This window comes from Aphelocoma coerulescens, chromosome 27 (genome assembly GCF_041296385.1).
Source record: "Aphelocoma coerulescens isolate FSJ_1873_10779 chromosome 27, UR_Acoe_1.0, whole genome shotgun sequence".
In the NCBI taxonomy this organism is placed as follows: domain Eukaryota; kingdom Metazoa; phylum Chordata; class Aves; order Passeriformes; family Corvidae; genus Aphelocoma; species Aphelocoma coerulescens.
The window spans coordinates 5,865,537-5,888,157 of NC_091040.1; the positions used below are offsets into that span (position 1 = coordinate 5,865,537).

The following is a 22,621-nucleotide window of genomic DNA, read 5'->3' on the forward strand; positions in this document are numbered from 1 at the left end:
TCTGCAGGGTCTCTGCAGGGTCAGTGGGCAAGAGCAGATTTGCCCTCTGCAAAGTCCTGATTCCGACCGGGGGTGTCAGCCAGGGAACGCCCGGAGTGTGCAGCTGGAAGGGCCCTTTCCCCTGCCCTGCTCATCTCCTGCAAGGCTTCCTTGAAAGCGGCCGGGCCATCCCCACGTGCCCGGCACACCCAGCTCCCGTCCTTGCCATCAGCCCTCACAGAGCTCTCTTGTTTCTCAGCATCCTCAGCCATAACCCGCTGGCTGTCATTGCTGATGCTGCGTTCTTCAAGCTGCCCGCAGTGAGCTCTCTGTAAGTATGGGCTCCTTTGGAGCAGGCCAACAGAGAGCTGTGTCTCTCTCGAGTGCCCTGTGCTCAGGAAAGCAGAGATGCAGGAGCAAATCTCCCGCTTGCCCAGCCTGAGTCTGCTGGGGACACAAATATCCCTGGCCCCGGCAGAGCAAGGCAAAGGCCAAGCAGGGCTGGTGTGTCCCCAGCTGCAAAGCAACCCAGGAACTGGGACACAAACCTTCAGAGACGAGAGCTCATCCCGCTCTGGGGCCCTGCAGGGGCCGCAGGGCTCTGGGAGTAAACTGCACTCCCGCTGGAGCACTCGTGCCAGCAGCTCGAGGCTCCTGCCTCCTTCAGGGACTGGAGCTGCCCTCAGGGGAGAGCAGCAGGAGGGTCGGGAGAGGGGCAATCCTTTCCGGTGGCATCTGTCTGCCACCAGAGCTGCAGGACTGCCCTCCTGATTGCGACGCCCTGGTTCAGAGCAGGCCAAGGCACAGAGAAGCTGGGCTCTGGAACGGCTTCCCTTTGATTAGGCAGAAGTGCATCCCTCTGCCAACAGCACCACCATCATCAGGGCCCTGGGCTTGCTCTCAGAGCAGAGTTCTGGCCATGTCACCGCAGAATTTCATGAGCCCTTTCAAATGCTTGCAGAGACCTGAGTGCCACCCAAGTGACTCCGCAGACGCTGCTGCTGTTCCTGCAGAGCACAGTGAGCTTGGAAACCCTGTGAGTGTGGGGGACTGAGCCCCAGCCGCCAGCACGCCCGGAGTGCTGGGACAAGGGCTCTGCTTGCAACACAAATCCGTGGGCCACAAAACCAGAACGAGCCCAGTAAGCTCAAGGGTTGCTGTTGCCTTCTGGGAACCTGCCCAACTCACCAGCTCAGAGGCACAATTTCACCTTCTGGGTGACTTGCTGCAGGTTTTTCAAAGGGGACTTTCAACTCCAGGCGGGTGCACTTGGGTGTCAAGTGGTATTTAGGGAGCAGTTGCATTTTCCAGGGTAAAACCCCCTTTTGATGTTTAGCATTGGGAGTGAGGGGACTTTGCCAGAGCTGTGGCACACAGTGAAGCACAGCCCCCGTGCGTGGTATCCGTCTGTTCCCTGAGCTGGGCTCGCAGACATGGATTGGGTGGCCGGCTGTTCCTCCAATAATCCCCTCTTGTCTTTAGCCAAGTGCCCAAGGATGTGGCCTGCTGCCTGTGCCAGGAGCGTCCCCTCGCCGAGAGCCCGTGCAGGACCATCCAGTTCCTCTGCGAGAAGCTGTGCAGCACCAGCGCCCCGCAGTGCGGTTGGTGTCCGGAGGGGCTTGCGGGGAGCTCACATCTGCCACTTCTCTTGAGCCTGGGGAGGTGCTGCAGCACTGCCCCGTGTTGGGGCTCCTGGCCTCCCCTTGGAGTCCAGGACTTGCACAGAACACCTTGGGTTGAAAAGTTCCTGGGCATTACTCCTATCTTGTGTGTCAAATACCGTCTGGAGAAGGAACAGCTCCCTGGGCCACCCCACTGCCACGTGCAGGAGAGAGGGCAGGGACCCCGATGTGCTCTGCAGGGTGAACACCGAGCACCGTTATTCCCTCCTTGGCCTGTGCAGGGGGAGCAAAGCACTGTCCTGCTCTAGCTGGGCACAGGGGAGGGAACCTCCTCTCCACAGCAGGGCCAAGCTGGACTTCTGCAAACAGACCCAGCCAGGTTTCCAGGCTCCCCAGGAAGCTCCTTTCTCTCGCTGTTGCAGCCCCAGGTTTCCCACGGCACAGTCCCAGAGCTCCGGTGCCCTTCAGGAAGTTTTTCATGGTGTAACAGCTTGAGCTGCTGCTGTTGGGAACGGCCCTGGAGCCAAGCAGCCCCTGGGCTTCTCTCCCGGGCCAGTCTGTGCCCCCGCTGCAGCGCTGATCTTTCCTCTGGGCTCTCTGGCTCTTCACTGGCTCCTGCAGAGCAACCCAAGCCTGGCTCCTCTGGAGCTGTGGGAAACTCTCTGACACCAAACCCATTCCCCCGGCATCTTTCCCTCCCACCCAAACAGAGCCCCGGGAGACACCAGGAAAGAACCAGCTCTCTGCTCTGCCCTGAGGGGATAATGGCATGGCTGGAAGGGAATCCTCTCCACCACACATCCCCCACTCTGCTCCCTGGCCTTGAGACGAGCTCCTGCTGCTCGGGGTAACCTCTGAGCCTGGCTTTGTGCCGAGCTCTGATCTGCTCTCTTGGTGTTCTCCAGCTCACACAGCTCGTCTGCTTCAGACACGGGGAGAAACGATGGACACGCAACTGCCCAGGGAGCTGAACACCAGCCCAGTGTTGAGCCTCAAGCCCAAGGAGCCTTCCCTGGGAGATCATGGAACCGTAACGCTTGCGGTTGCCCTGACCCTGAGCACTGAGGGTGATGTCAGCAGCCTGGACAATTCCAGAACAAATTCACATCCCCCTCAGCACCTCTCAGGGCATGAAGGCAAAACAAGCGTTGATGACCCGAGAGCCAAGCTCGAGAAGAAGGAGGACAAGGCTGAAAGCATCAAGACTGTTAAAAGCATTGTCCCACTCCAGCCCCAGCCTGCCAGGCTGAAGGACGCGGAGGAAAAGACACCCTCATGCTGGCATCACAAGCAGCAGGACTCCCGTTTGAACTGGCAAGCACTAAACCCCTGGGATGTAGCTGGTGGGTTAAACCCCAGCGACGATGCCTCTATCACTGGACACCACAGAGATGAGCAGCAAGATCCAGCTCCAAAGCAGAACTTCATTTGGACTCACAATCAGCAGCAGCACCGCCAGGATTGGGTTGGACATAATCAGCTTTTCTACCAGGTCATGGGCCCTATGAAAGCAGTGGGAGAGCCCAAAGTCGACCAGCGTCTAAACAGGAACCTGGATTTTCTCTCCGACCCGTTGGTTCAGAGCCGCCCCGCTGCGAGCAGCAGGGGAGAGGCCACGGCTGAAGAGGGGCAGATCTCTCTGGGCGGGCACCTCCTGATCATCCCTGACACCACAGAGACACGCTGGAAGCAACAGGAAGAAGGCTCCAGGTTCCTCAATAAACCTTGGAGCCCCCAAGGCCCAGACCTTGCGCTGGTTCCAGGAGAGCGCTTGGAAACCACGGTCGATCGTTTCCTGCGCTTGCTGGTGCCGGACAAAGGCCTGCGGACGTTCATGGCCCACGTGGAGCGAGCCCTGAGGACAGACTGCAGCCTGCCCCAGCTCCAGCTGGCCTGTGCCAAGATGGTCTCGAAGACTGGCCTGCTTCTAAAGGTGCTCAGTGAGAGGCAAAAGAACCAGGGAGCCTCTGAACGCATGGGCCAGTGTCGTCTGCAGGAGAACATCTCCAGACGCACAGCTTTGGAGGAGGATCAGGAGCCCACAGAGAAGGTAGGAGAGCTGCTGGGCACAGCTACATGTGTTCCTCTGGGCAAGAAAGAATGGAAGGAGTGATCCTTATGCTCTTTATGACCTTTCTTCTAATCCCAGCCGAAGCCAGAGACCATGGATGACACGATCACATTTGTGGTTTTGCTGTCTGTCTTCGTTATCATTGCTGTGATGCTGAAGGGTGTCTTCCACGTAAGCCAATATCTTGTTTGACTCCAGCTGTCTCTCTTTTAGCTGCAATGCCCAGGTGACGAGCCCCGGGTGCCGCTGCGGATGCCCCTGCACGTGCTGGGTACCACAGGAGATGCTTTTCCAAGCCTGGAGCTTGTGGCAGCATCCAAAGCACCCAGCTCAGCGGGGTTCAGCCTGCCCGGGGGAAAGCTTGTCCTGCCTTCTGTCCCAGCTCTCCCCAGCTTTGCTTTGCTCTCCTGCCTTCAGCCACAATGAGATTGGGAGCTCTGGAATTTTGGAATGTTCTGGAGGAAGGGAGAAAGAGGAAATTGGGAAGGAAGGACAGGTTTTTCCTTAAATCAATGCTGCTGGCACAGACTTGCACGTGTGTAGAACAGACTGGGTTGGATGAAGGATGTTTTGGTCTCCAGTGTTCTGTAGAGTATGACAAGAAAACTCTGGCAGAACAAGTCTCTCTCCTTCCCCAGGTGTGTTCCCAATGTGCTGCAGTTGTTTGCCGACAGCTACTCAGCAGGAAATCATGGCTGAGAAGGTAACTGCTCCCTGCCCGTGCCACTGCTGTGCCACCAAGAGTCTTTCCTGTGAAGAGCAACTCCTCCTCGAGCCCCGCAGCCGCGCGGGTGCCGCTGCCGAGGACTCCCCCGGCTGTGTTTCAAACCCGTCGCGCTTGGGGGAGCCCCGGGAAAGGGGCTCCCGAGCGAGAGCGCTGGGCACGCCTGGGAGCTCCCAGCCCAACCAGCCCTTCCCGCACGGGCAGTGCTCCCCCGGATGGGGTGGATGTGTTGGGCCAGCCGGGGATGTCCTTTCTGGGGGCCCCGTCTTCCTTGGGCTCAGCTGAAATGCCCCCAAGCAGGGAGAGGTGCTGCTGCACCTCCTGCACCCCTCCCTGGCCAAACCTCCCCGCTTTTTTTCCGTGGTTTTCAGGTTGTCTGTAAAACTGCAACAGAGATGGAGGAAGAAGAAGTACAGGGAGGCAGAGCATGCAGAGCAGGTGAGGGCAGGGAGCAGGTGCCAGTGCTGCTCCTCTGCCTGCACCACCTGCTCTTCCTCACCTTTTCAAATCCTTCCCTTCCATGGCAATTCCCAGGACTTGCCTGAGCTCACCGAAGATGAATTGCTGATTGTTCAATACATCATGGAAGTCCTTGATAAAGAGGAGGAAGAATTGCAGAAAGAGACGCAGAAAGAGAACGCAGATGTCTCCCAGGAAGAGATAAAACGTGAATCAGAAGAGTGAAGGGGAGAAGACTTTCTAGAAGGTGGAGAAGAAAATAAGATGCCGACACTTGTACTCCAGCTCCTATTCTGACACAAGAACTGCTAGCGTTTCCTTAAGCTACTTCCATCCAGAATTACTGCAGGGAAAGAACATCTGAGGAAATAAAGGCAAGGAAAGAGTAAAAGAAATAGCAGTAATTTGTGGTGATGCGAGGTTTTTATTGTATTTTCATATGTTTTCTGTACCGCAGTGGTTCATCCCTACCTTCCCCACTCCTACTCCTAGTTGATTTGCCCCAGACCCAAGCCGCTCCCCCGGTGCTCGCTATACGGTAGTTCTCCTCCCCTTGTTCTGGCTCTCTCCCTATCAATCACCCAAAACCCCTCTTGTTGTTCCCGAAGTTTCGGTGTCCATCACCTGAGCCCTCCCTAATTACCCTGATATGGCCCCTGTCAGTCCCCCGAGATCCTGCCCCCTCGGATACCTCCCCTCGTGGAAATCCCTTAAACCTCAACGCCTCACTGGGGCATGTGACCCCTCTCCCTCCACCCACCAAGACCATTGGACCAGATGTGAGTCCATCCCTTCAGTGTCCCTCCCTCCTGATCCACTTATTGGTCCCTAGTTGGTGTACTCCCTGTTCACCCCCGTTTGTACGGCATGGGCGCATTGCAGGCGCGGATACTCTTCAATAAAGTTGGATTAGCCCCCGGGGCAAGCCTCCTCGCTACTTTTTATCTTTCCTCTCATCGGGGGCTGCTGGCTGCTACAGTGTCTGGAGCCAGTGCTCCGCAGGGTAGAGCAGAGGCTTCAGAGGAGCAGCTTTAAAGCTCCGTGCCTCCGGCTGCTCCCCACTCCTGCCACACACCGCTGGAGCTAGCCTGGGCAGTAGAGAGCCCTGGTAAGTGTGACAGTAATTAATAAATAAGTAATAAATAAAATAATAAATAAAATAGCCAAGGGACCAGCCTCCAAGGCAAGAACTAGGATCCAAGGAGATAGATAAGGAAACAGCATTCAAGGAACTGCCCACGTGGAGCGAGCCCTGAGGACAGACTGCAGCCTGCCCCAGCTCCAGCTGGCCTGTGCCAAGATGGTCTCGAAGACTGGGCTGCTTCTAAAGGTGCTAAGTGAGAGGCAAAAGAACCAGGGAGCCTCGGAACACATGGGCCAGTGTCCCCTGCAAGACCTGTCCAGACGCATGGCCCTGGGGGAGGGCAAGGAAGCCACAGGGAAGGTAGGAGAGCTGCTGGGCACTGCTGTGTGTGTCCTTCTCAGGATGTGTCCTCCTGCCCCTCAATACAGGATGGATGCCCTTGATAAAGAAGAATAATTCCAGAAAGAGACAAAATGCAAAGGACTCAGGTGAGAGGGAGGAGACTTTAAGACGGTGACTCAGTAATTGCGACACCAACCATTCTCCTCCTGTTCCAAAAAAAGAACTTCTGAGGCTTTCCCTGGGTGCTTTACCTGTGACTTTTACTTCCTTTCTGCTACTGGAGTGGGAAGCCCCCCAGAGAAGCAGCAACAGTGAGGGGATGCCACAACCCCAGGACGAGGTGCCTGTGCCCAGTCACTGCGGTGCTCCCCAAGAGCCGCCGCATTTACCCCTCTCTGCAGAGGAGGGTGCTGTGGGTGGCCACGAGCTCGGCACACCCAGAGAAGACATCAGGACCTCAGGGTTCTCCTCATCCCTTGTGGCAACGTTTCCCCCTGCGTTCAATAAAAATTAGGATTGTTCTTGTTCCTCCTGGTGTTGCTGATGTATTTGTAAAAGCCGTTTCTCTTCTCCCCTATGGCATTGGCCAAATTCAGTTCCAGCTGGGCCTTTGCCTTTCTGCCTTTCTCCCTGCATCTCCCAACGACATCCTCGCCGTCCTCCTGCGGTGCTGCCCTTCTTCCAAAGCTGTAAATTCTGTGTTTGCCCTGAGTCCCAGCCAAAGCTTCCTGCTCAGCCGCTCTGCTTGCCCGCCAGCTCGTCTTTGGGCACACGGGCACGGCCTCTTCCTGCCTGCGCCTTCAAGGATCTCTCCTTGCACAATGTCCAGCCTCCCTGGACTCCTCTGCCCCTCGGGACAGCGTCCCAGGGGAGCCTCTCGACCAGCGTGGCTGGACTGACTCACCCTGGGCAACCGCTCCCACCTGGATGGACCTTCGTCCACATCGCCATTGTCCCGTTCCCAGAGGCCCAGAGCCTCCTCCCTGCTGTGTAGAGGGAGCCGGGCAGGTGAGATGGACCAGGAGGGGATTCTCCTGCTGCCCCGAGCAGGGACCTGTCTCCATTCCCCCGTCTCTTCAGTCCCCTCCGTCTGCCTGCTGGCAACAGCCTTGGGGATCCTCTGCTTCTCTGGACTTGTTCATCTGGGACATTTGTCCAGTGGCTGCTGGAGAGTGACTCCACCAGTCCCTCTCCCTCTCCTACTCCCCAACACTCCTTAACTTTCCACTTCCCCCTTCAGCTCTGCCACTGGGCTGAGAAGAGCATCCAGCTGGCCAGACCTCACACAGGTGTTATTTCTGCCAGCCCAGTGCCAGTGCCCCACTCCAGCACTCCCTGTAGTGTTTTCCCATTCCAAAGAGGCCTTCCTGGATATCTCTTTGGATATCAAAAGAAGACGCTTTGCAGTAGTGCTTCTAAATCATCCCCAGGCCCCTGCAGCTTTCCAGGATCAACACTTTTGTGTTACAAATGTTTCCTGCGAGCACAAGAGCTCCAGGTGGTGCGTGGGAAGGGGAATGGCCGGTGTCCTGCGGCAGAGGCCATGGCCCTGGTGTCCCCGTGGTGCTGGCCTGGAGCTGCACAAGCAGCATTGTCCCCTCTACACCCCCCTGAGCTTTCCTCCTCCTTCCCTTTGCTCTCCCTCACACCCGCCCGGCTCCCAGGCTGATGGTTGCACTGTTGTGCCTCCTGCTGCAGGGCTGCTGTCATCGAGCAGAATCATCTTCTCAGGGGAGGCTTCATGCAAAATGGGGAAACGCACCTTTGTTTCATCTAGCTCAGAACAGCCTTAAAACAGCGTCCGGGTGTGTGGGACAGGAAACACAGACATCAGGAGGAATTTCTTCATGGAAAGAGCGGTGAGGCCTTGGAAAGGGCTGCCCAAGGAGGTGGTGGGCTCCCCATGCCTGGAGCTGTCCGAGGAACGGGGCACGGAGTGCTCTGGTCTGGCTGCCAAGGTGGGGATCGGCCACAGGATGGACTCGCTGAACCCGGAGGTCTTTTCCTTTTCGGTGCCTCCGACACTCCGCGACTCTGTGCCCACGACTGGAGCCCGGCCTGCCCCAAGCGCTGCCGGAGCCGCCCCGGCCCGAGCTGTTGGCCCGCGCCTTTCTCCTCAGGGCGGGGGGGGGCCGCTGCCGGGGCCGCGGCGCGGAGCCGGAGCTGCCTCTGCGCCGGAGCGGCCGCGCTGCCCGCCCGGGGCCGCGCCGCCTCTGTGCGCGCTGCTTGCGGGGCTGTGCCGGCCTTCCCAAAGCCGCCCGCGGCTCCTTTTGCACGGGGGTCGCTGCCGGGGCCGCCGCGCTCAGGCGGAGCTGCCGCCCCTCAGGCTCCCGGCGCTTCCCGCCACTGGCGCTGCGGCTCCCTCAGGCTCTCCCGGCGGAACCAACCAGCCCTTCCCGCACGGGCAGTGCTCCCCTGGATGGGGTGGATGTGTTGGGCCAGCCGGGGATGTCCTTTCTGGGGGCCCCGTCTTCCTTGGGCTCAGCTGAAATGCCCCCAAGCAGGGAGAGGTGCTGCTGCACCTCCTGCACCCCTCCCTGGCCAAACCTCCCCGCTTTTTTTCCGTGGTTTTCAGGTTGTCTGTAAAACTGCAACAGAGATGGAGGAAGAAGAAGTACAGGGAGGCAGAGCATGCAGAGCAGGTGAGGGCAGGGAGCAGATGCCAGTGCTGCTCCTCTGCCTGCACCAACTGCTCTTCCTCACCTTTTCAAATCCTTCCCTTCCATGGCAATTCCCAGGACTTGCCTGAGCTCACCGAAGATGAATTGCTGATTGTTCAATACATCATGGATGTCTTAGATAAAAAGGAAGAAGATTTGCAGAAAGAGACGCAGAAAGAGAACGCAGATGTCACCCAGGAAGAGATAAAATGTGAATCACAAGTGTGAAGGGGAAGAACTCGGATGCCAACACTTCTTCTCCAGCTCTTGTACCTATATGGCGGGGGAATTAACAGCAGGTCAGCAAGCTTGTCTGGTTCCGACATTGATCTTGGCACAATCCGTTTGTACCCGTGAGAAACAAAAGCAAGAAATCTAAACAATGCAGGGAGAGAATGGCAACAAACCTGGTGTTTTTCTGAATGCTTAGTGGGAGGAATGAGACAACTCTTGGTTCTTAATTAAAATAATTAAGAACAATGTATTAAACGACCAATCAGCAAAAAAAAAAAAAAAAAATTGCAAGAATTATAAAGCCAAAAAAACCTCCGAGTCTGCAGTGATTAGAGACCTTGTTGGCCAAACTAGCTCAAAAGTCCCAAAGCAGAGACCTTACAACGCTGGGGTGACTTCAGCTAACCCAAAGTCAGAAAGGTTAAATTGCCTTTGGAAAGAGGTAGAGGCCTGTGCTCCCAGTGTCAGGCTTCACCAGCAGCTCATCTGAGGTGAACAGCACCTCTGAGCTGGTGTCCAGCAGTTTTATCAGGTCCGGGTCCTGCCCACGACCACCCACTGTCCAGCCTCCATGGTCCTGGATGATCGGTGGTGTCTTGAGGTGAGGTAATCTCAGTCTGCCAATGGCTCCCTCTTGTCTCGGGGAAAAATGCCATCGGCTCCAAAGGCGGGAGAAGTCCTCATTAGTATTCCAGGTTGCCGTGGTGCTGAGTTGCAGGCCAACGGCCAGGTTCTAAAAAAAGCTCCCTGTCAGTTCCAAGGTCTGCTTTTTGGCAAAGCTCAAAACTCACTTAAAACTTACACAGGTTAAGAACACTTGGTAAAAGGTTTGAAACTGGGCTATAAGTATTTCAGAGAACTCTTAAAAACAGGGTAATTAACTTGGACACATACAGGAATTAGGACATTGTGGCTTTTGACACTTTTTAGGGACTAAAGAGGGGAACAAACTTGTGGAACTTTATTAACAAGGGATTTTTAACGAGGAATTATGTAAACACTTTAATCAACTAATCAGGGGAATAACTCTGGAACTTAATAACTCTTAACTGGGTTGATGGGTAATTTGAATAAGCAATAGTTAAACAATTAACAATTAAAAGTTGAAAACACTTAATATGCAAAGGTCAACACTCCATTTCTTGGAGGACACTTAGAATGCTTAGGATGCTTATGCTGCATAGAACCAATACTGGTATATTATAGTTACATAATAGCCAAGACGTTTATTGTAGTAGTTAAGTGACGAATGGATAAGTGACATGAATGATAAATATACAAAAGTTTAGAAATGACACTGGCTTCATAGAATAAACAGTTTTTTGCCTGGAACTGTTCTGGGGTCTGTATGTGTCATACCCGTCTCAACAGCGACAGTATAGGAATTGCTGAAACTTTCTGTTGATTCTATTTCCTTGACTGTTATTCCCTTGTCTATTGCCTTGGATCCTAGTTCTTGCCTTGGAGGCTATTTCCTTGGCAATTTCCTTACTGCTATTTCTTTGACTCTTCTTGAATGTTACTTCCTTCATGATTCTTTCCTTGGATGTTGTAAGTGCTGGTTTTGTGCAGCCAGAGTGTCCTGTGAGTGGGGAGAAATATCTGCGTGTGTTCAGGGCTGTGCACATGGGTTTTTTGTGTGTGTGTGCTTGTGTGTGTGGTGCCAGAAGCAGGACTCCTGTTTGAACTGGCAAGGATTAAACCCCTGGGATGGAGCTGGTGGATTAAACCCCACTGAGAATGAAAACCCCGCTGAATGAAAATTCTCCTTGTTCATCCTGTGGTTGCTGATGTATTTGTAAAAGTAGTTTCTCGTCTCTCCCTGAGTTGTTCAGCCTGAAGAAAAGGAGGCTCAGGGGGGACCTTGTGGATCTCCATCACTCCCTGACAGGAGGAGGCAGCCAGGGAGGGTCAGGCTCTGCTCCCAGGGAACAAGGGACAGGAGGAGAAGAAATGACCTCGAGTTGTGCCAGGGAGGTTTAGGTTGGGCATTAGGAAGAATTTCTTCACAGAGGATAGTATTAAACGTTGGAACAGACTACCCAGGTGGTGGAGCTGAATCAGGGGGATGGGGAGCAGAAGAATTCGTTTGTCAGGAACAATGCATCTAGCTTGGTCAGCATACCAGAGCAGGAAGAAAAAGATAAGAGACTGCTGATAAGACCAGCGGTGTTGGGGAAAATGAAACAGGAAAGCCTTATAAATATGATTGCCTGACAAAAGATTTTGAGAATATGAAAACTGTAAGCGACATCAAAATGAAAGCCACCTTTGAGATATAAAGTCTTAGTGACTGAACAACTGGAAAACAATGGTATAGCCGGCTGAAGGTAATCCCCTCTTGATTGGACAATCCCCTCTGCTTGCAGATAGGTCCAAGGGTCAGAGCAGACCCTACCAGCTCAGCAGAAGGGGTCCAAGGAGTAGTTTTTAGGAGTTAAAATGTAACACTCTATGGTAATGTAATAACTCTTATAGGCTGTATGTAAATGCTATAGGATTTGTACCTTGTATTAGATTGGGTAGGTGATGAATATGTATGAGTTTGTTAGGAAACTTAATGAATATGGAACTTGTAACCCGATAAATACCGAGGTGAATGCAGCTGTCGCAACGCATGGTTTTGGAGGAGCGATCCCCCGTGCGTCCCAGCGCTGGAATAAAGCATACCCACCTACTTTACTACTTACTTAGTAGTGGAGTTCTTTCCACTTTTCAGAGCCACTGTCTGAGGCGGTGCTTGAGACACAGCTGGACGTGGCACTCAGTGCTCTGAGCTGGGTGACAAAGTGGGGATTGGTCACAGGTTGGACTCGGTGATCTGGGAGGGCTTTTCTGACCTCACTGACTCTGTGATTCTGTTACCATGACTGGAGCCTGCCCTGCCCCGACTGCTCAGTCCTCTGCCAGGGCCACACCACCCTCACAGGGAGGGATTCCTTCCCAATGTCCCCTCTAGCCCTGCTCTTTGTCGGTGGGCAGCCACTGCTGTCACGTCGCTAGCCCAAAGAAAGCCCGGAGGTGTGGCCACGGACCGACTGCCCTACGGCGGGCACACGCACACACAGAGCAGGCAGACGGGGGTGCGCTCCTCACCCGAGGGAGCTTCCCCTTGAGCTGATGTGAGCGCACGCAGGCAGAGGAGAAGAAGTATAGAGAGAGGAGACTCTCCGTGTAAGTGCCATGCAGCAGGCTCATCGAGGTGAAGGTATGGGGATAGCGTGCTGAGCATCTGAGGGTGTCCAGGGATTTTATAGGGGGGATAGGAAAGGCAGGAGTAAGGGGTACAGCCAATGGGAGATAAGGGATAGGAGGCGGGGTTGAGGCTGAGGAAACCAATGGGATTAACACGTGGGAGGGACTTGTAGGAGTACCACAGCAGCTTCTAGAATTTACACATATTAAATTAAGGGAAATGAATATATGACACTGAACTGTGCAATAAATCAAATCCCTCCTGATGGGAGAGAATTTTCTAGAAGTCCTTGCAAGGAGTTTCAAAGAATAAAGTGAGACTTTTCCTGGAGTTTCAATGCTTGTTGTTTATTAAGTCTTACCAGAGGAACAGAGCCACTAGCCTGACCCAGGTACAGTACAGAGCACAGAAAGCAGGAGAGAAGTCTAATTATCAAGATTTACAGGGCCTTTTAAAGATAATTTCACCAATAGTTACTAAAAACGAATATTATTTTCACTTTCCTACCAATTATTCAGTAACACGGGCAGGAACTGAGGAATTCTCTGTCCAGTCATTTCAAACTACTTTTACTGCAGAACATGGAGTAGTAGAAGAAGGAGAAGAAGGTTTAGAGAACAACAATTCTCCATTTTGATATTTTTTACTCCTATCTATTTACTACACAGAGAAGCCCAAAACCTCTAAATTTTTCACCCTGTGACAATCTTACATAGTAGTCTATCACCTAATTCACACCACTGTATTTTCTAGTTCTTGTTTGATTGTTGGTAATTTTTTCCAAGGTTGGAGATTAAAGCAGTGTTGTTCAGGGGGGTAAGAACCCTTAAAAACAGGCAGAGACATATTCTCGGCACTCTTGATTCCTACAAATATACATGGGATTATACATAAAATAGGGAGGGGAAAACATTAACCAACCATACAAAAGTATATAAATAACCAAACTGGGGGATTGTGGGTTCTCACCCTAACTTTAGAGTGAGTTGCTGAACCTCAGGGCCTGACCATCACAGCTTGTTATCAGTGTAGTCCTCAGGGGTCAGCGTGGCTGCAGCCACTTACACTACCACATCTCCCCTTTTTTTTCGTTTTTAACAGCGACTGGGTTGCTGCTGAAGTAAGAAAGTTCTTAAAGCAGCTCAAAACAAAAATAATCTGAAAGAAAACCAACACAAACCACATGATGGATTTAATAATAGAAGCGCCCCACCCTGATAATCCAAAGTTTGAAAATAAACTCTTCATCCATCCTCCGGTCTCCTGCTGGATTTTGCTGATGTGGTTCTGCATTTCTTGAATCGTCGAGTGGATGCTCTTGCTTTTAGACGATAAGTTAAAACAACAGAGTCCATCAAAGTCCTTGCAGCCATGTCCATGTGCTAGCAGCAGGAAGTCAGTTGCTGCCCTAATTTGCAGGGTGGCGTGCCTGGTGGTCTGCTCTTCTTCCAATAGCTCGCTCAGAGCTTTGGAGGTTGGGCTGGCCTGCTTAACTGCCCAACACTCCAGGTGGGAAAGATCCCCGAGGGCTTTAGCGACGGCTATCCACGGGACGAGCAGGGAAGCCATTGTCCTCTTCCACTGTGGCCAATTGGTGATGTCATCGTCATAATTTGGGTCCAATTGCTTGATTTCTCTCTTTTGACATGCCAATCCAGTTTTGTTTTGCCAGGAAATGAGCAGGCTTCTATTTGGAGTAAACAGTGTAAGCTGGCCAAGCGTGCAAGGTCCCCCCAAAAGACAGGATGGAATGCTGGCCCAGGCTCTGTTAACACACAGGGGAAAAATTCCTGGTTTTGGGTGCCAGGAAGATGGTAGTGACTTAACAGTTGTTTTATTGCACCACTCAAGTGCTGTGTATACTTTACTCTTTGCCTTTATGATGTTTAGGCGATCGTATGACGTCCCTACAAGTAATTTATAATCCCAATTAATACAAATTTCGGCTTTAGCGGATCCCAACAAGTCCAATTCTTGGGGTTCCTCTTTGGCATCCTGTAGGGCGCCAAACCATTTGTCTGAATTTTTCCCTGAGCTAGAAGATGGCATTTCATGCTCTTTCAGGGGTACCCCTACCAGGCACGTCGACAGCGGGTTGTCTAGACTTCCCATGGAGAGGCACAAGTGATCCTGGCTGATGGTCGCTTGCACCGCCACACATTCCCCCCATCCCTTGTCCAAAGTCCTCTCCAGCTCTCCTGGAGCCCCTTTAGACACTGGGAAGGGCTCTGAGGTCTGCCTGGAGCTTCCCCTCTCCGGGTGATCCCCCCCAGCTCTCCCAGCCTGGCTCCACTGCAGAGGGGCTCCAGCCCTTGGAGCATCTCCGTGGCCTCCTCTGGACTCCCCAGCAGCTCCACATCCTTCCTGTGCTGGGCCCCAGGGCTGGAGGCAGCTCTGCAGGTGGGGTCTCACCTGAGCAGGGCAGAGGGGCAGAATGCCCCCGTCACCCTCTGGTCCTGCTGCTGGGGATGGTGATAATTTCATATTTTGATGCATTTATAAGAATATAGAAATAGCATTTCCACCTGAGAGCTTGCCCTAGCAGGGATTTACTTCCACAGAGGCCCTGGTTGCTCTCTCCCCTTGTGAAACACCACATCTTCCCACTTGGAGTTCTCCAAGTTCTGTGTCCAGACACTGGATTTTGCTTTACCTTTGCCTTTGTGGTTCAAGCTCAGCCAGTGCCAGGTGATTTCTCCTGTAGCAAATCACCCCTTTCCTCTCATTTTTGTTAAACAGGCTACACTCCTCTCATTCCAGGAGGAATCTCACACCATTCCTGTGGCTCATCCCTGAGCTCTCCCAGTTTTCGGTTGTCTTTTTTTTTCCAAAGAGAGGTCAAAATACCTTGGCAGGGGTTTGTTAGGAAATAAGACACCCACTCTCCCTTCATGATTTGGTGAGCATGGTGCCCCTTCCCATTGCTTGAGCTGCCTCTGATGTTCATTCATTACCAGGTTACAAAATCTTATTTCAGTTGATGGAAAACGTGTTTGAAAGTAGAAAGAACATTTGTTTTACGTAATGTTAATGCCCCAGCTACCTGGGCTTCAACACCTGGGGTTCACGAGGCTCTTGTGGCTCAACACATTTATCACAAGACTTATTTTTTCTCCTTAGAGAAATACTTTTCCTGTGCCTGTGCAAACGAGTCCCACAGCTACTCCTGCTGGTGAGACACCTTCCACCTCCAGCTTTCTCAGAGCAGCTCTGGACTTTACGTGGGCTCCTGCAGGGAGGGCTCGTTCCTTTTGTTGTTCTGGAAGTGCTGCACACATCTGATACTCTTGTCTAAATAATCCTGCAGCTCCGCTGGTTCCAGATTTAGCTGGCCTCAATAAGTTGACAGGAAAACACCTCCTTTCTAAAACCAGCATTTATTTTGGGGCTTAATTTTAGTAGCATTTTGGTTTATTGCCCTTTTCTGTTACTGTTATGTATTTGGAGGAGAAGCAGACGTTGGAGGTGATGCACGTGGTGTCTCACAACATTAAACTTTCATCCCTAATAAAACACTGCAAAACTTTGGGAAATGATGAAGACAGAGCTGCTCCAATTCAGTGGCATCATTAAAACTGAGATCAAACAAAACATCAAACTGTTCCAAGGAAAATTCATTGGCCTGGGAGAGAAATCAAGGGTAAATTTCTCTCTCTACAATGTATTTCAGCTTCATCTCTATGCACATATTTTTGTCACATATAAGGGGCAGCTTCCCTGGAATTTACCACTGGAATGTTTCTGCTTTGGACAGACTGACTGACATCACGAGGCAATGAGCCAGAAGGACACCCAGCCACTCTCATCCCGAGCAAGTCCTTCCAAATCCCTGTCTGTTCCCCTTTCCATCGGAGAGTGAGCGCCGAATTCCCTCCCACGCTCTGCCACAGTCACAAGGGAAGTGAGCGGGCAGGGAGCTGAGGGATGGCTGCTGCAGGAGTCAGTCAAGTCAGCTCTCTGGTCCTTTGGAAGGGGCTGGAGAGCAGGGGCTGTGTGGGGGGGAGTGGAGAGACAGCAAACCAGCAGAAATTCCATCTTAACTGATAAAAAAATCTGATGGGTGTTGGTTGTGTCACACCCCGAAATGCTCCAGTTTTGCTGCTGCTCTCCAGGAAGGACCAGTTGTGCCCATGGGCAGCAGGTGCTTCAGTGTCACCACAGGGAACGGGGGTCACAGGGCTGGGCAGACACTGCTCCAGGCAAACTGCAGGAGGAGTCAGAACCATGGAATATCCTGAGCTGGGAGGGACCCCCGGGATCAGCCAGTCCCAGCCTGGCCCTGCCCAGACACCCCAACAACCCCACCCTGGGCATCCCTGGCAGCGCTGTCCCAGCGCTCCTGCAGCTCTGGCAGCCTCGGGGCCGGGACCATTCCCTGGGGAGCCTGGGCAGTGCCCAGGGCTGGCTCACGGCAGGAGCAGCTCCAGAGGAGCCAAGGCCACCCTGGACTTGACTCCTTCCAAGCAGACAAGAAAATGCAACCCCTCCATTTTGTGGGACAGATGGAAGCACATCAGGGGCTCAGTAAATGACACTGTGAGAGCAAGCAGTGATGGAGCTGAGCTCTGGGACTGAGCTACAACAACCGAGGGGATTTGGGGACGCCTCTCTGTGCCCTCATTTCAGCTCCTTTAATAACAAAACAGGACCCTGCCAGGCCAGGGCTTCCCTTGGTGTCAGCTTTTCCCCCCTTGCCATGAGGTTTGTGTTGAGAAGTGCCTGTACCTGCTCAGGGGAGTGGGCTCTGGGCACAAAACTGCCCAGGGAAGCTGTGGTGTTCCCAAACTCAGTGACAGGAAAATCCTCTGCTCAAGGCTAGCTCGTGCCAAGGCTGGCCCCAGCACCCACCTCGTGAGCACCACCAACCAAGAAAGACCATCTTGGTCTCAGCTCCTTCCAAATTCACCTCCCAGCTCCAGATCCACCCTCCTCAGACCCCAAATCCCCTTTCCCAGCCCCAAATCTGCCACCCAGTCCCAAATCTACCCCAAGATCCCTCCCAAGCCACAAATTCACTCCAATCAGTCCCAACTCTGCCCCAGCCTTAAATCCAAGCCATAATTCATCCTTCCAGCCCCAAATCTGTTTTCCAGCCCCAAATCCATTCCCAAATCCCCTCCAGCCGCAAATCCACCCTCACAGCCACAAACCCTCATCCTCCAGCTCCAAATCCACCACCCAGTCCCAAATCTACCCCCAAATCCCCCACAAAGCTGCAAATCCACCCCCCTCAGCCCCAATTGTGCCCCCCCATCCACCCCGTAGCCCCAAGTCTATCCCCAAATCCATCCTCCCAGTCCCAAATCCTCTGCCCAGCCCCTAATCCACCCCAAATTCCTCCCAGCTCCAAATTCAATCAAATTCTCAGACCCAAATCCCCCTCCCCAGCCCCAAATACACCTCCCAACCCCAAACCCTCATCCCCCAGCCCCAAACCCCCCTCATCCCCCAGCCCCAAACCCCCCTCATCCCCATGCCCTGAATCCTCATCCCCCGGTCCCAAATCCTCAGCCCCCAGCCCCAAACCCCCCCATGCCCTGGCGGCACCTCACCCCTCCCACATCCCGTCTCCCCCAAAAGCCAGACTCGTGTCGGCAGTAGCGGGTTTTATTCTCCAGTTTCCTCTCGCCGGAGCGGGGCGGGCTCAGAGGGCGCAGTTCCCCTCCCCGTAGCGCCGGCACCTCATCACCTTCAGGTAGGTCTCCACCTTGTGCAGGTCCTTTTTGAAGCACGCCAGCAGCCCGTAGTTCTTGAGCAGCGCGTCCTCACCGCGCAGGTGGAGCTCGAATTTCTCGTAGGTGGGTCTGAGCACCTGCGCGCCCCGCGGGCCCTGCTCCTCCAGCTCCTGCGGGACAACGGGGACATTCCGGGAGAGGCGGGGCCGGGCAGGGGCAGCTCCCAGGGATAAACCTCCCGCCGAGCTCTGGGAGAGGTCAGGGGGATTCCCCGCCGCTCTTGAATGGGATTTCAGGGGTGGTTTTGGAGGCACAGGTGGAGGAGGTGCCGCGGGTGATGCTGCGCTGGGTGTGCCAGGGACACACGCGGGGCTGCGGGGAGGGAGGAGTGTCCGGGAGGGGCTGGAATAAAGGCAAGATCGCAGGGTGTCTCTGCAGCCCCTCCAGCCAAGGAGATGGGCAAGTGCACACATGATTCTCTCTTCCCCCACTTTCCCAAAGCTCTGAGCCAGCCCCACATCTCCATCTGGAGAGCTTGAATCAGCCTCTCGCCCTGCTGTGCGCAGCAACAGAATGGTTTTGGTGGAGTGAAAAGTGTCATAAATGGATGAAATAGGAAGATTTGTGTCATTTCTGCATGTGGCTTCCCAGTGCCCAAGCACACATGGAATGGAGAGCAAAATCTGCAGTGGTCCTGATTCCTTTGGCTGCTTTCTCCAGCACAGAAGGTCTGTGTTTGCTCACAGGGCCTCACTTGCAGGGTTATTGAACTGCTAGGTGATGATAAAAATATTGTCCAGGCTCATTTCTCACAGTTCACCTTCAGGGTGATGTTGGCAGATAAACTTAGAGAATAAGCATAACTGAAGGGTGTCCTGGCAGATAATGGGCAATTTAATTTAAAACAACAAACCCAAAATTAAGAAGACCTTAAAGGGGCTGAAAGAGGAGAGAGGGGCGGATTTACAAGGGCAGATTGTGGCTAGACAAGGGGGAATGGTTTTAAACTAAAGGAGGGGAGATTCAGGTTAAGTCTCAGGAAGAAATTCCTCCCTGTGAGGGTGGGCAGGCCCTGGCACAGGTTCCCAGAGCAGCTGGGGCTGCCCCTGGATCCCTGGCAGTGTCCCAGGCCAGGCTGGACATTGGGGCTGGGAGCAGCCTGGGACAGTGGGAGGTGTCCCTGCCAGGGCAGGGGTGGGGCTGGGTGGGTTTTAAGGTCCCTTCCCACCCAAACCATTCTGGGATTCTCTGACAAGATCTTCCTTGGAGAGATCGCCCTCCAGCCCTCAGCTCCCTGGGTGTTGTATTAGTGGAAGGGGGAAACATCAGAGCAAGTCCTTCCCTGCACAAAAACGTGTTTGTAAAATGTTGTGAGGTTGCAAACCTTGCAAAATTTGCCCCGTTTCAAAGTACTTTGCCTGGAGATGAAACAAACATTGAGCTGCTGTTTGTCCGGTGGATTCCAGCAACTGGGAATTCTTTGGTGCTGGGTTTGGAAAGACTTTGGACTGATAAGGTTGCAATTCCTGGTGGGTTCTGCTCCCTGAGGGGCTGTGGCAGTGCTGGTGACACCTGTCCTGTGTCCTGCCCTCCCCAGTGATGGGACCTGTGCACTGGGGGGTCGTGATCTCGTTATCTAAAGGGAAGCCAGGTCCAAAGGATGCCCTGTGGAAGGCGGGGAGATTTCTCATGGTGTGTGGATCCCTGAGGGTGCCCCATGCCTGGGAGATCTCTGTTATTCCGCAGTCATGCTGGGACTTACCCTCATCAGAGCTTGGATCCCTTCTTCCAGGTCCTTTAGCTTTTCATACACCCTGTCTGAGGTGCCAAAAACCAGGTTGTTTGTGAACACTTTGCTCAGGTACTGCACCGGGGTCAGCCAGGACTGGATGAGAACCAGGGAAAACCGGAGAAGCTCCATGTCCTGAAATTGAGGCAGGAAGGGGTCAAAGGTGAGTAGGTGTGGTGTTTGGTCGAGTGTCCTGCTCCTTCTGAAGCAGCCTGGAGTGACCCAGAGGGGGACACTGCTCCTGCAGCTTCAGTTTGCAGGCTGAGGGCACCCCCAGCCCCATGTCCTGTGCAGACAGCAGTGTTCCCATCCTGCAGCTGGGAATATGATCTGTGGCATAGCCCAGAGGAGTCTGCAGGGTTTAAATAGCAAAGAAGAGAGAGGAGGGCAGAAACACTGAAGGTCTCACAGAGGGTGGAAGCCCTCTGATCCTGCAGTGGGGACTCTTCAAACAGGACTGTGCCTGCCCCAGGTCAGAACTCACCGATTTCTGCTGGGCATCCTCCTTCCCCGTGGGAGCAGGGATGGTTTCTGAGTAGCAATAGGCTACCTGGGAGTTTTTGTTGGTGTGCCTTTGGTCCTCTGGGATGTAGCTGCGTTCCTGTGGAGACATCCCAGATACACTCAGTCTGCTGCCCATGGACTGGAGAAGAGCACAGAGAATTCCCAAGCTGAATTCCTGCACCATTCCTCTTTGCAAGGAATAAATGGGAGACAAGAGGTGCCTCTGGCCAGGGTGGAGAACTGGGAAACAGGAGTTTGTGTGTTGGCACAACGGCTGCCCTGAAGGTCCCCCTCTGCCCAGGGCAAGGTGCTGGGCACAGAACACACCTGGGACAGGCTCTCCCAAGGAGGAGATGATCCCCAGGGACAGCCTGTGCTAAAGGGACAGCCCGTGCCAGCTCTTGGGCAGCAGCAGACACTTGGTGGCTTTAAGCTCTCAGACCCCCCCAGGGACAGAGGTGACCAACACAGGGAAGTCCTGCAAAATATCTGTGCCACCTCCCAGCTGCCCCTGTGCAGGGTCTGGATGCAGGTGGGAATGGCCCCAAGGAGGAGTCAGAGGGGGGACAGAGAGGTGACAGTGTCCAGGCTGCTGGGACACAACCTGCCCCATCCTGTTAAGATTCTTTCTCCTCCCTGAGAGGTGGCAAAGACACCACCAACAGCTGGGAATTCTCTGGGATTCCACAGTCCTGGAGCCATCAGGCAAACAGAGGAGGTGGCCCGAGGCCACAGCACTCACAAACTCCTTGTAGGTCTCGGCAGCCAGGAGGTGAAGGTGCTGAGCCCTCAGCACAGCGTTGGCAAACAGGCTGGACAGGGGCATGGCCGGGAAGGTGGCAGCTGGCTGTGGCCACTGCAGGCCCAGGGTGATCACGGCAATGGCCAGAGGAGAGAGCCAGGACCCTGCAAAGTGGAGAGGAAGGTGTTGGGAGTCCCTGGGGACTGTTCTGAGGAGAAGGTGGCACCTGGGGATTCATTCCCAGCCTGTTCTGCCCGTGCTGGATCCATGCTGACCTTCCCTGGTGCCCTGTTGGACACTGTGGGTGAGCTCCCCCCTCCCCAAAATCGAGGGAGACCCTTTCACTGGACCTGCTCTCGGGGCTGGGGCTGCTCCCAGTGTGACCAGCAGCATCTTCCTGGCTGGAATTGTGGTTGCTCTGTGAAAACCAAGGGGTGTCCCTGTGGTTTTCCTTGACACATTCATGTTTTCCCCTAGGCCTTGTCCCTTCTCTCTCTGGGACAAGAGCTGGTGGCATCACCTGTGCTGTGACCAGCTGCTTTTGATCCCTGGGTCACACCTTTAGGATTTGGGGATCTTGGTCAAGCCTCAAGGTTTTCAGCCCGTGACATGCAACACAAGTGTCCCCCTGTGTTCACACAGACCACAAAGCTCATCTCAAACAAAGAGCCTTAGGAGGGGGAATGCCCTGGAGCCTGTAGGACTTGGACATAAGCATTAGACATCATCCTCATCCCTGTCTGAAGCTTGGAATATGAGTTTTATTATCTCTGCCAATATTTATAATAACACTATTATTTGTAATAATAACTATTATAACTGGGGCTTGATCTTCAAGCTCTGCACACTCTCCTTTACCAACTTTAGGTTAAAGATTAATTCATGGATTAAAGTCACACTGGAGGGAAATGTTTTCTTTTTCATGGATTTAGAAGTTGCCATATTTTAATTTAGGGATGGCAAGGAGTGTGTGCAGCCCACCACAGAACCAGCCCGTCATCATCATCTCCTGTCACCTTCCACACCCAGCACTGGGAATCCCTTAAAATGGAAATAAAAAATACCTGGAGCCATTTCTGCTGGTGAGTTGCTCAGATGTGGCTTGGTTGTGAGTGTTTCCTCCTTTCACCTGGTGAAGGAAACTGTGGAGCCCCCCTTATATAGCAGGGGGTCTGTTTAAAATGGATCTGTTTAAAATGGATCTGTGTGTCCATACTCACAACAACAGCTCTGCACTTTCTCCCTGCATAAATGCACAAGTGCTCACGGTGGTGCTACCTCATCACAGGCACTTTCACAGATGTGCAACTTGGGGAGCTTTGTTTGCCTCGGGATGAGACCAGTGCTCCATGATTTCGCCATATTCTCCTGTTTATTGCAATTAAAAGTTTCCTCATCGTGGCAAGACCCATCCCAGATCAGATCATGGTGGAATTGGTTGTGTCCTCCTGATGTTGCTGCCTGGCTCTGCAGCCTTGGCAGTTCACGGGGCTGACAGCTCAGGACATTTCTGGCTCAAAGCAAGTGGCAAGTGGCACCA

The 22,621-nt window shown here is 53.4% G+C and overlaps 1 protein-coding gene across 1 annotated transcript; it reads right to left on the reverse strand.

The window, feature by feature from the left end:
• Positions 1 to 18,015: 18,015 nt before the first annotated feature.
• LOC138099327 (somatotropin-like) lies at positions 18,016 to 22,155 on the reverse strand. Its single transcript, XM_068996496.1, has 5 exons — positions 22,146 to 22,155; positions 21,082 to 21,245; positions 20,320 to 20,436; positions 19,809 to 19,970; positions 18,016 to 18,216 (listed from the first exon to the last, which is right to left on the reverse strand). The coding sequence occupies exons 1-5, from the start codon at positions 22,153 to 22,155 to the stop codon at positions 18,016 to 18,018; spliced, it is 654 nt and encodes a 217-aa protein (XP_068852597.1).
• Between the last annotated feature and the right edge of the window lie 466 nt (positions 22,156 to 22,621).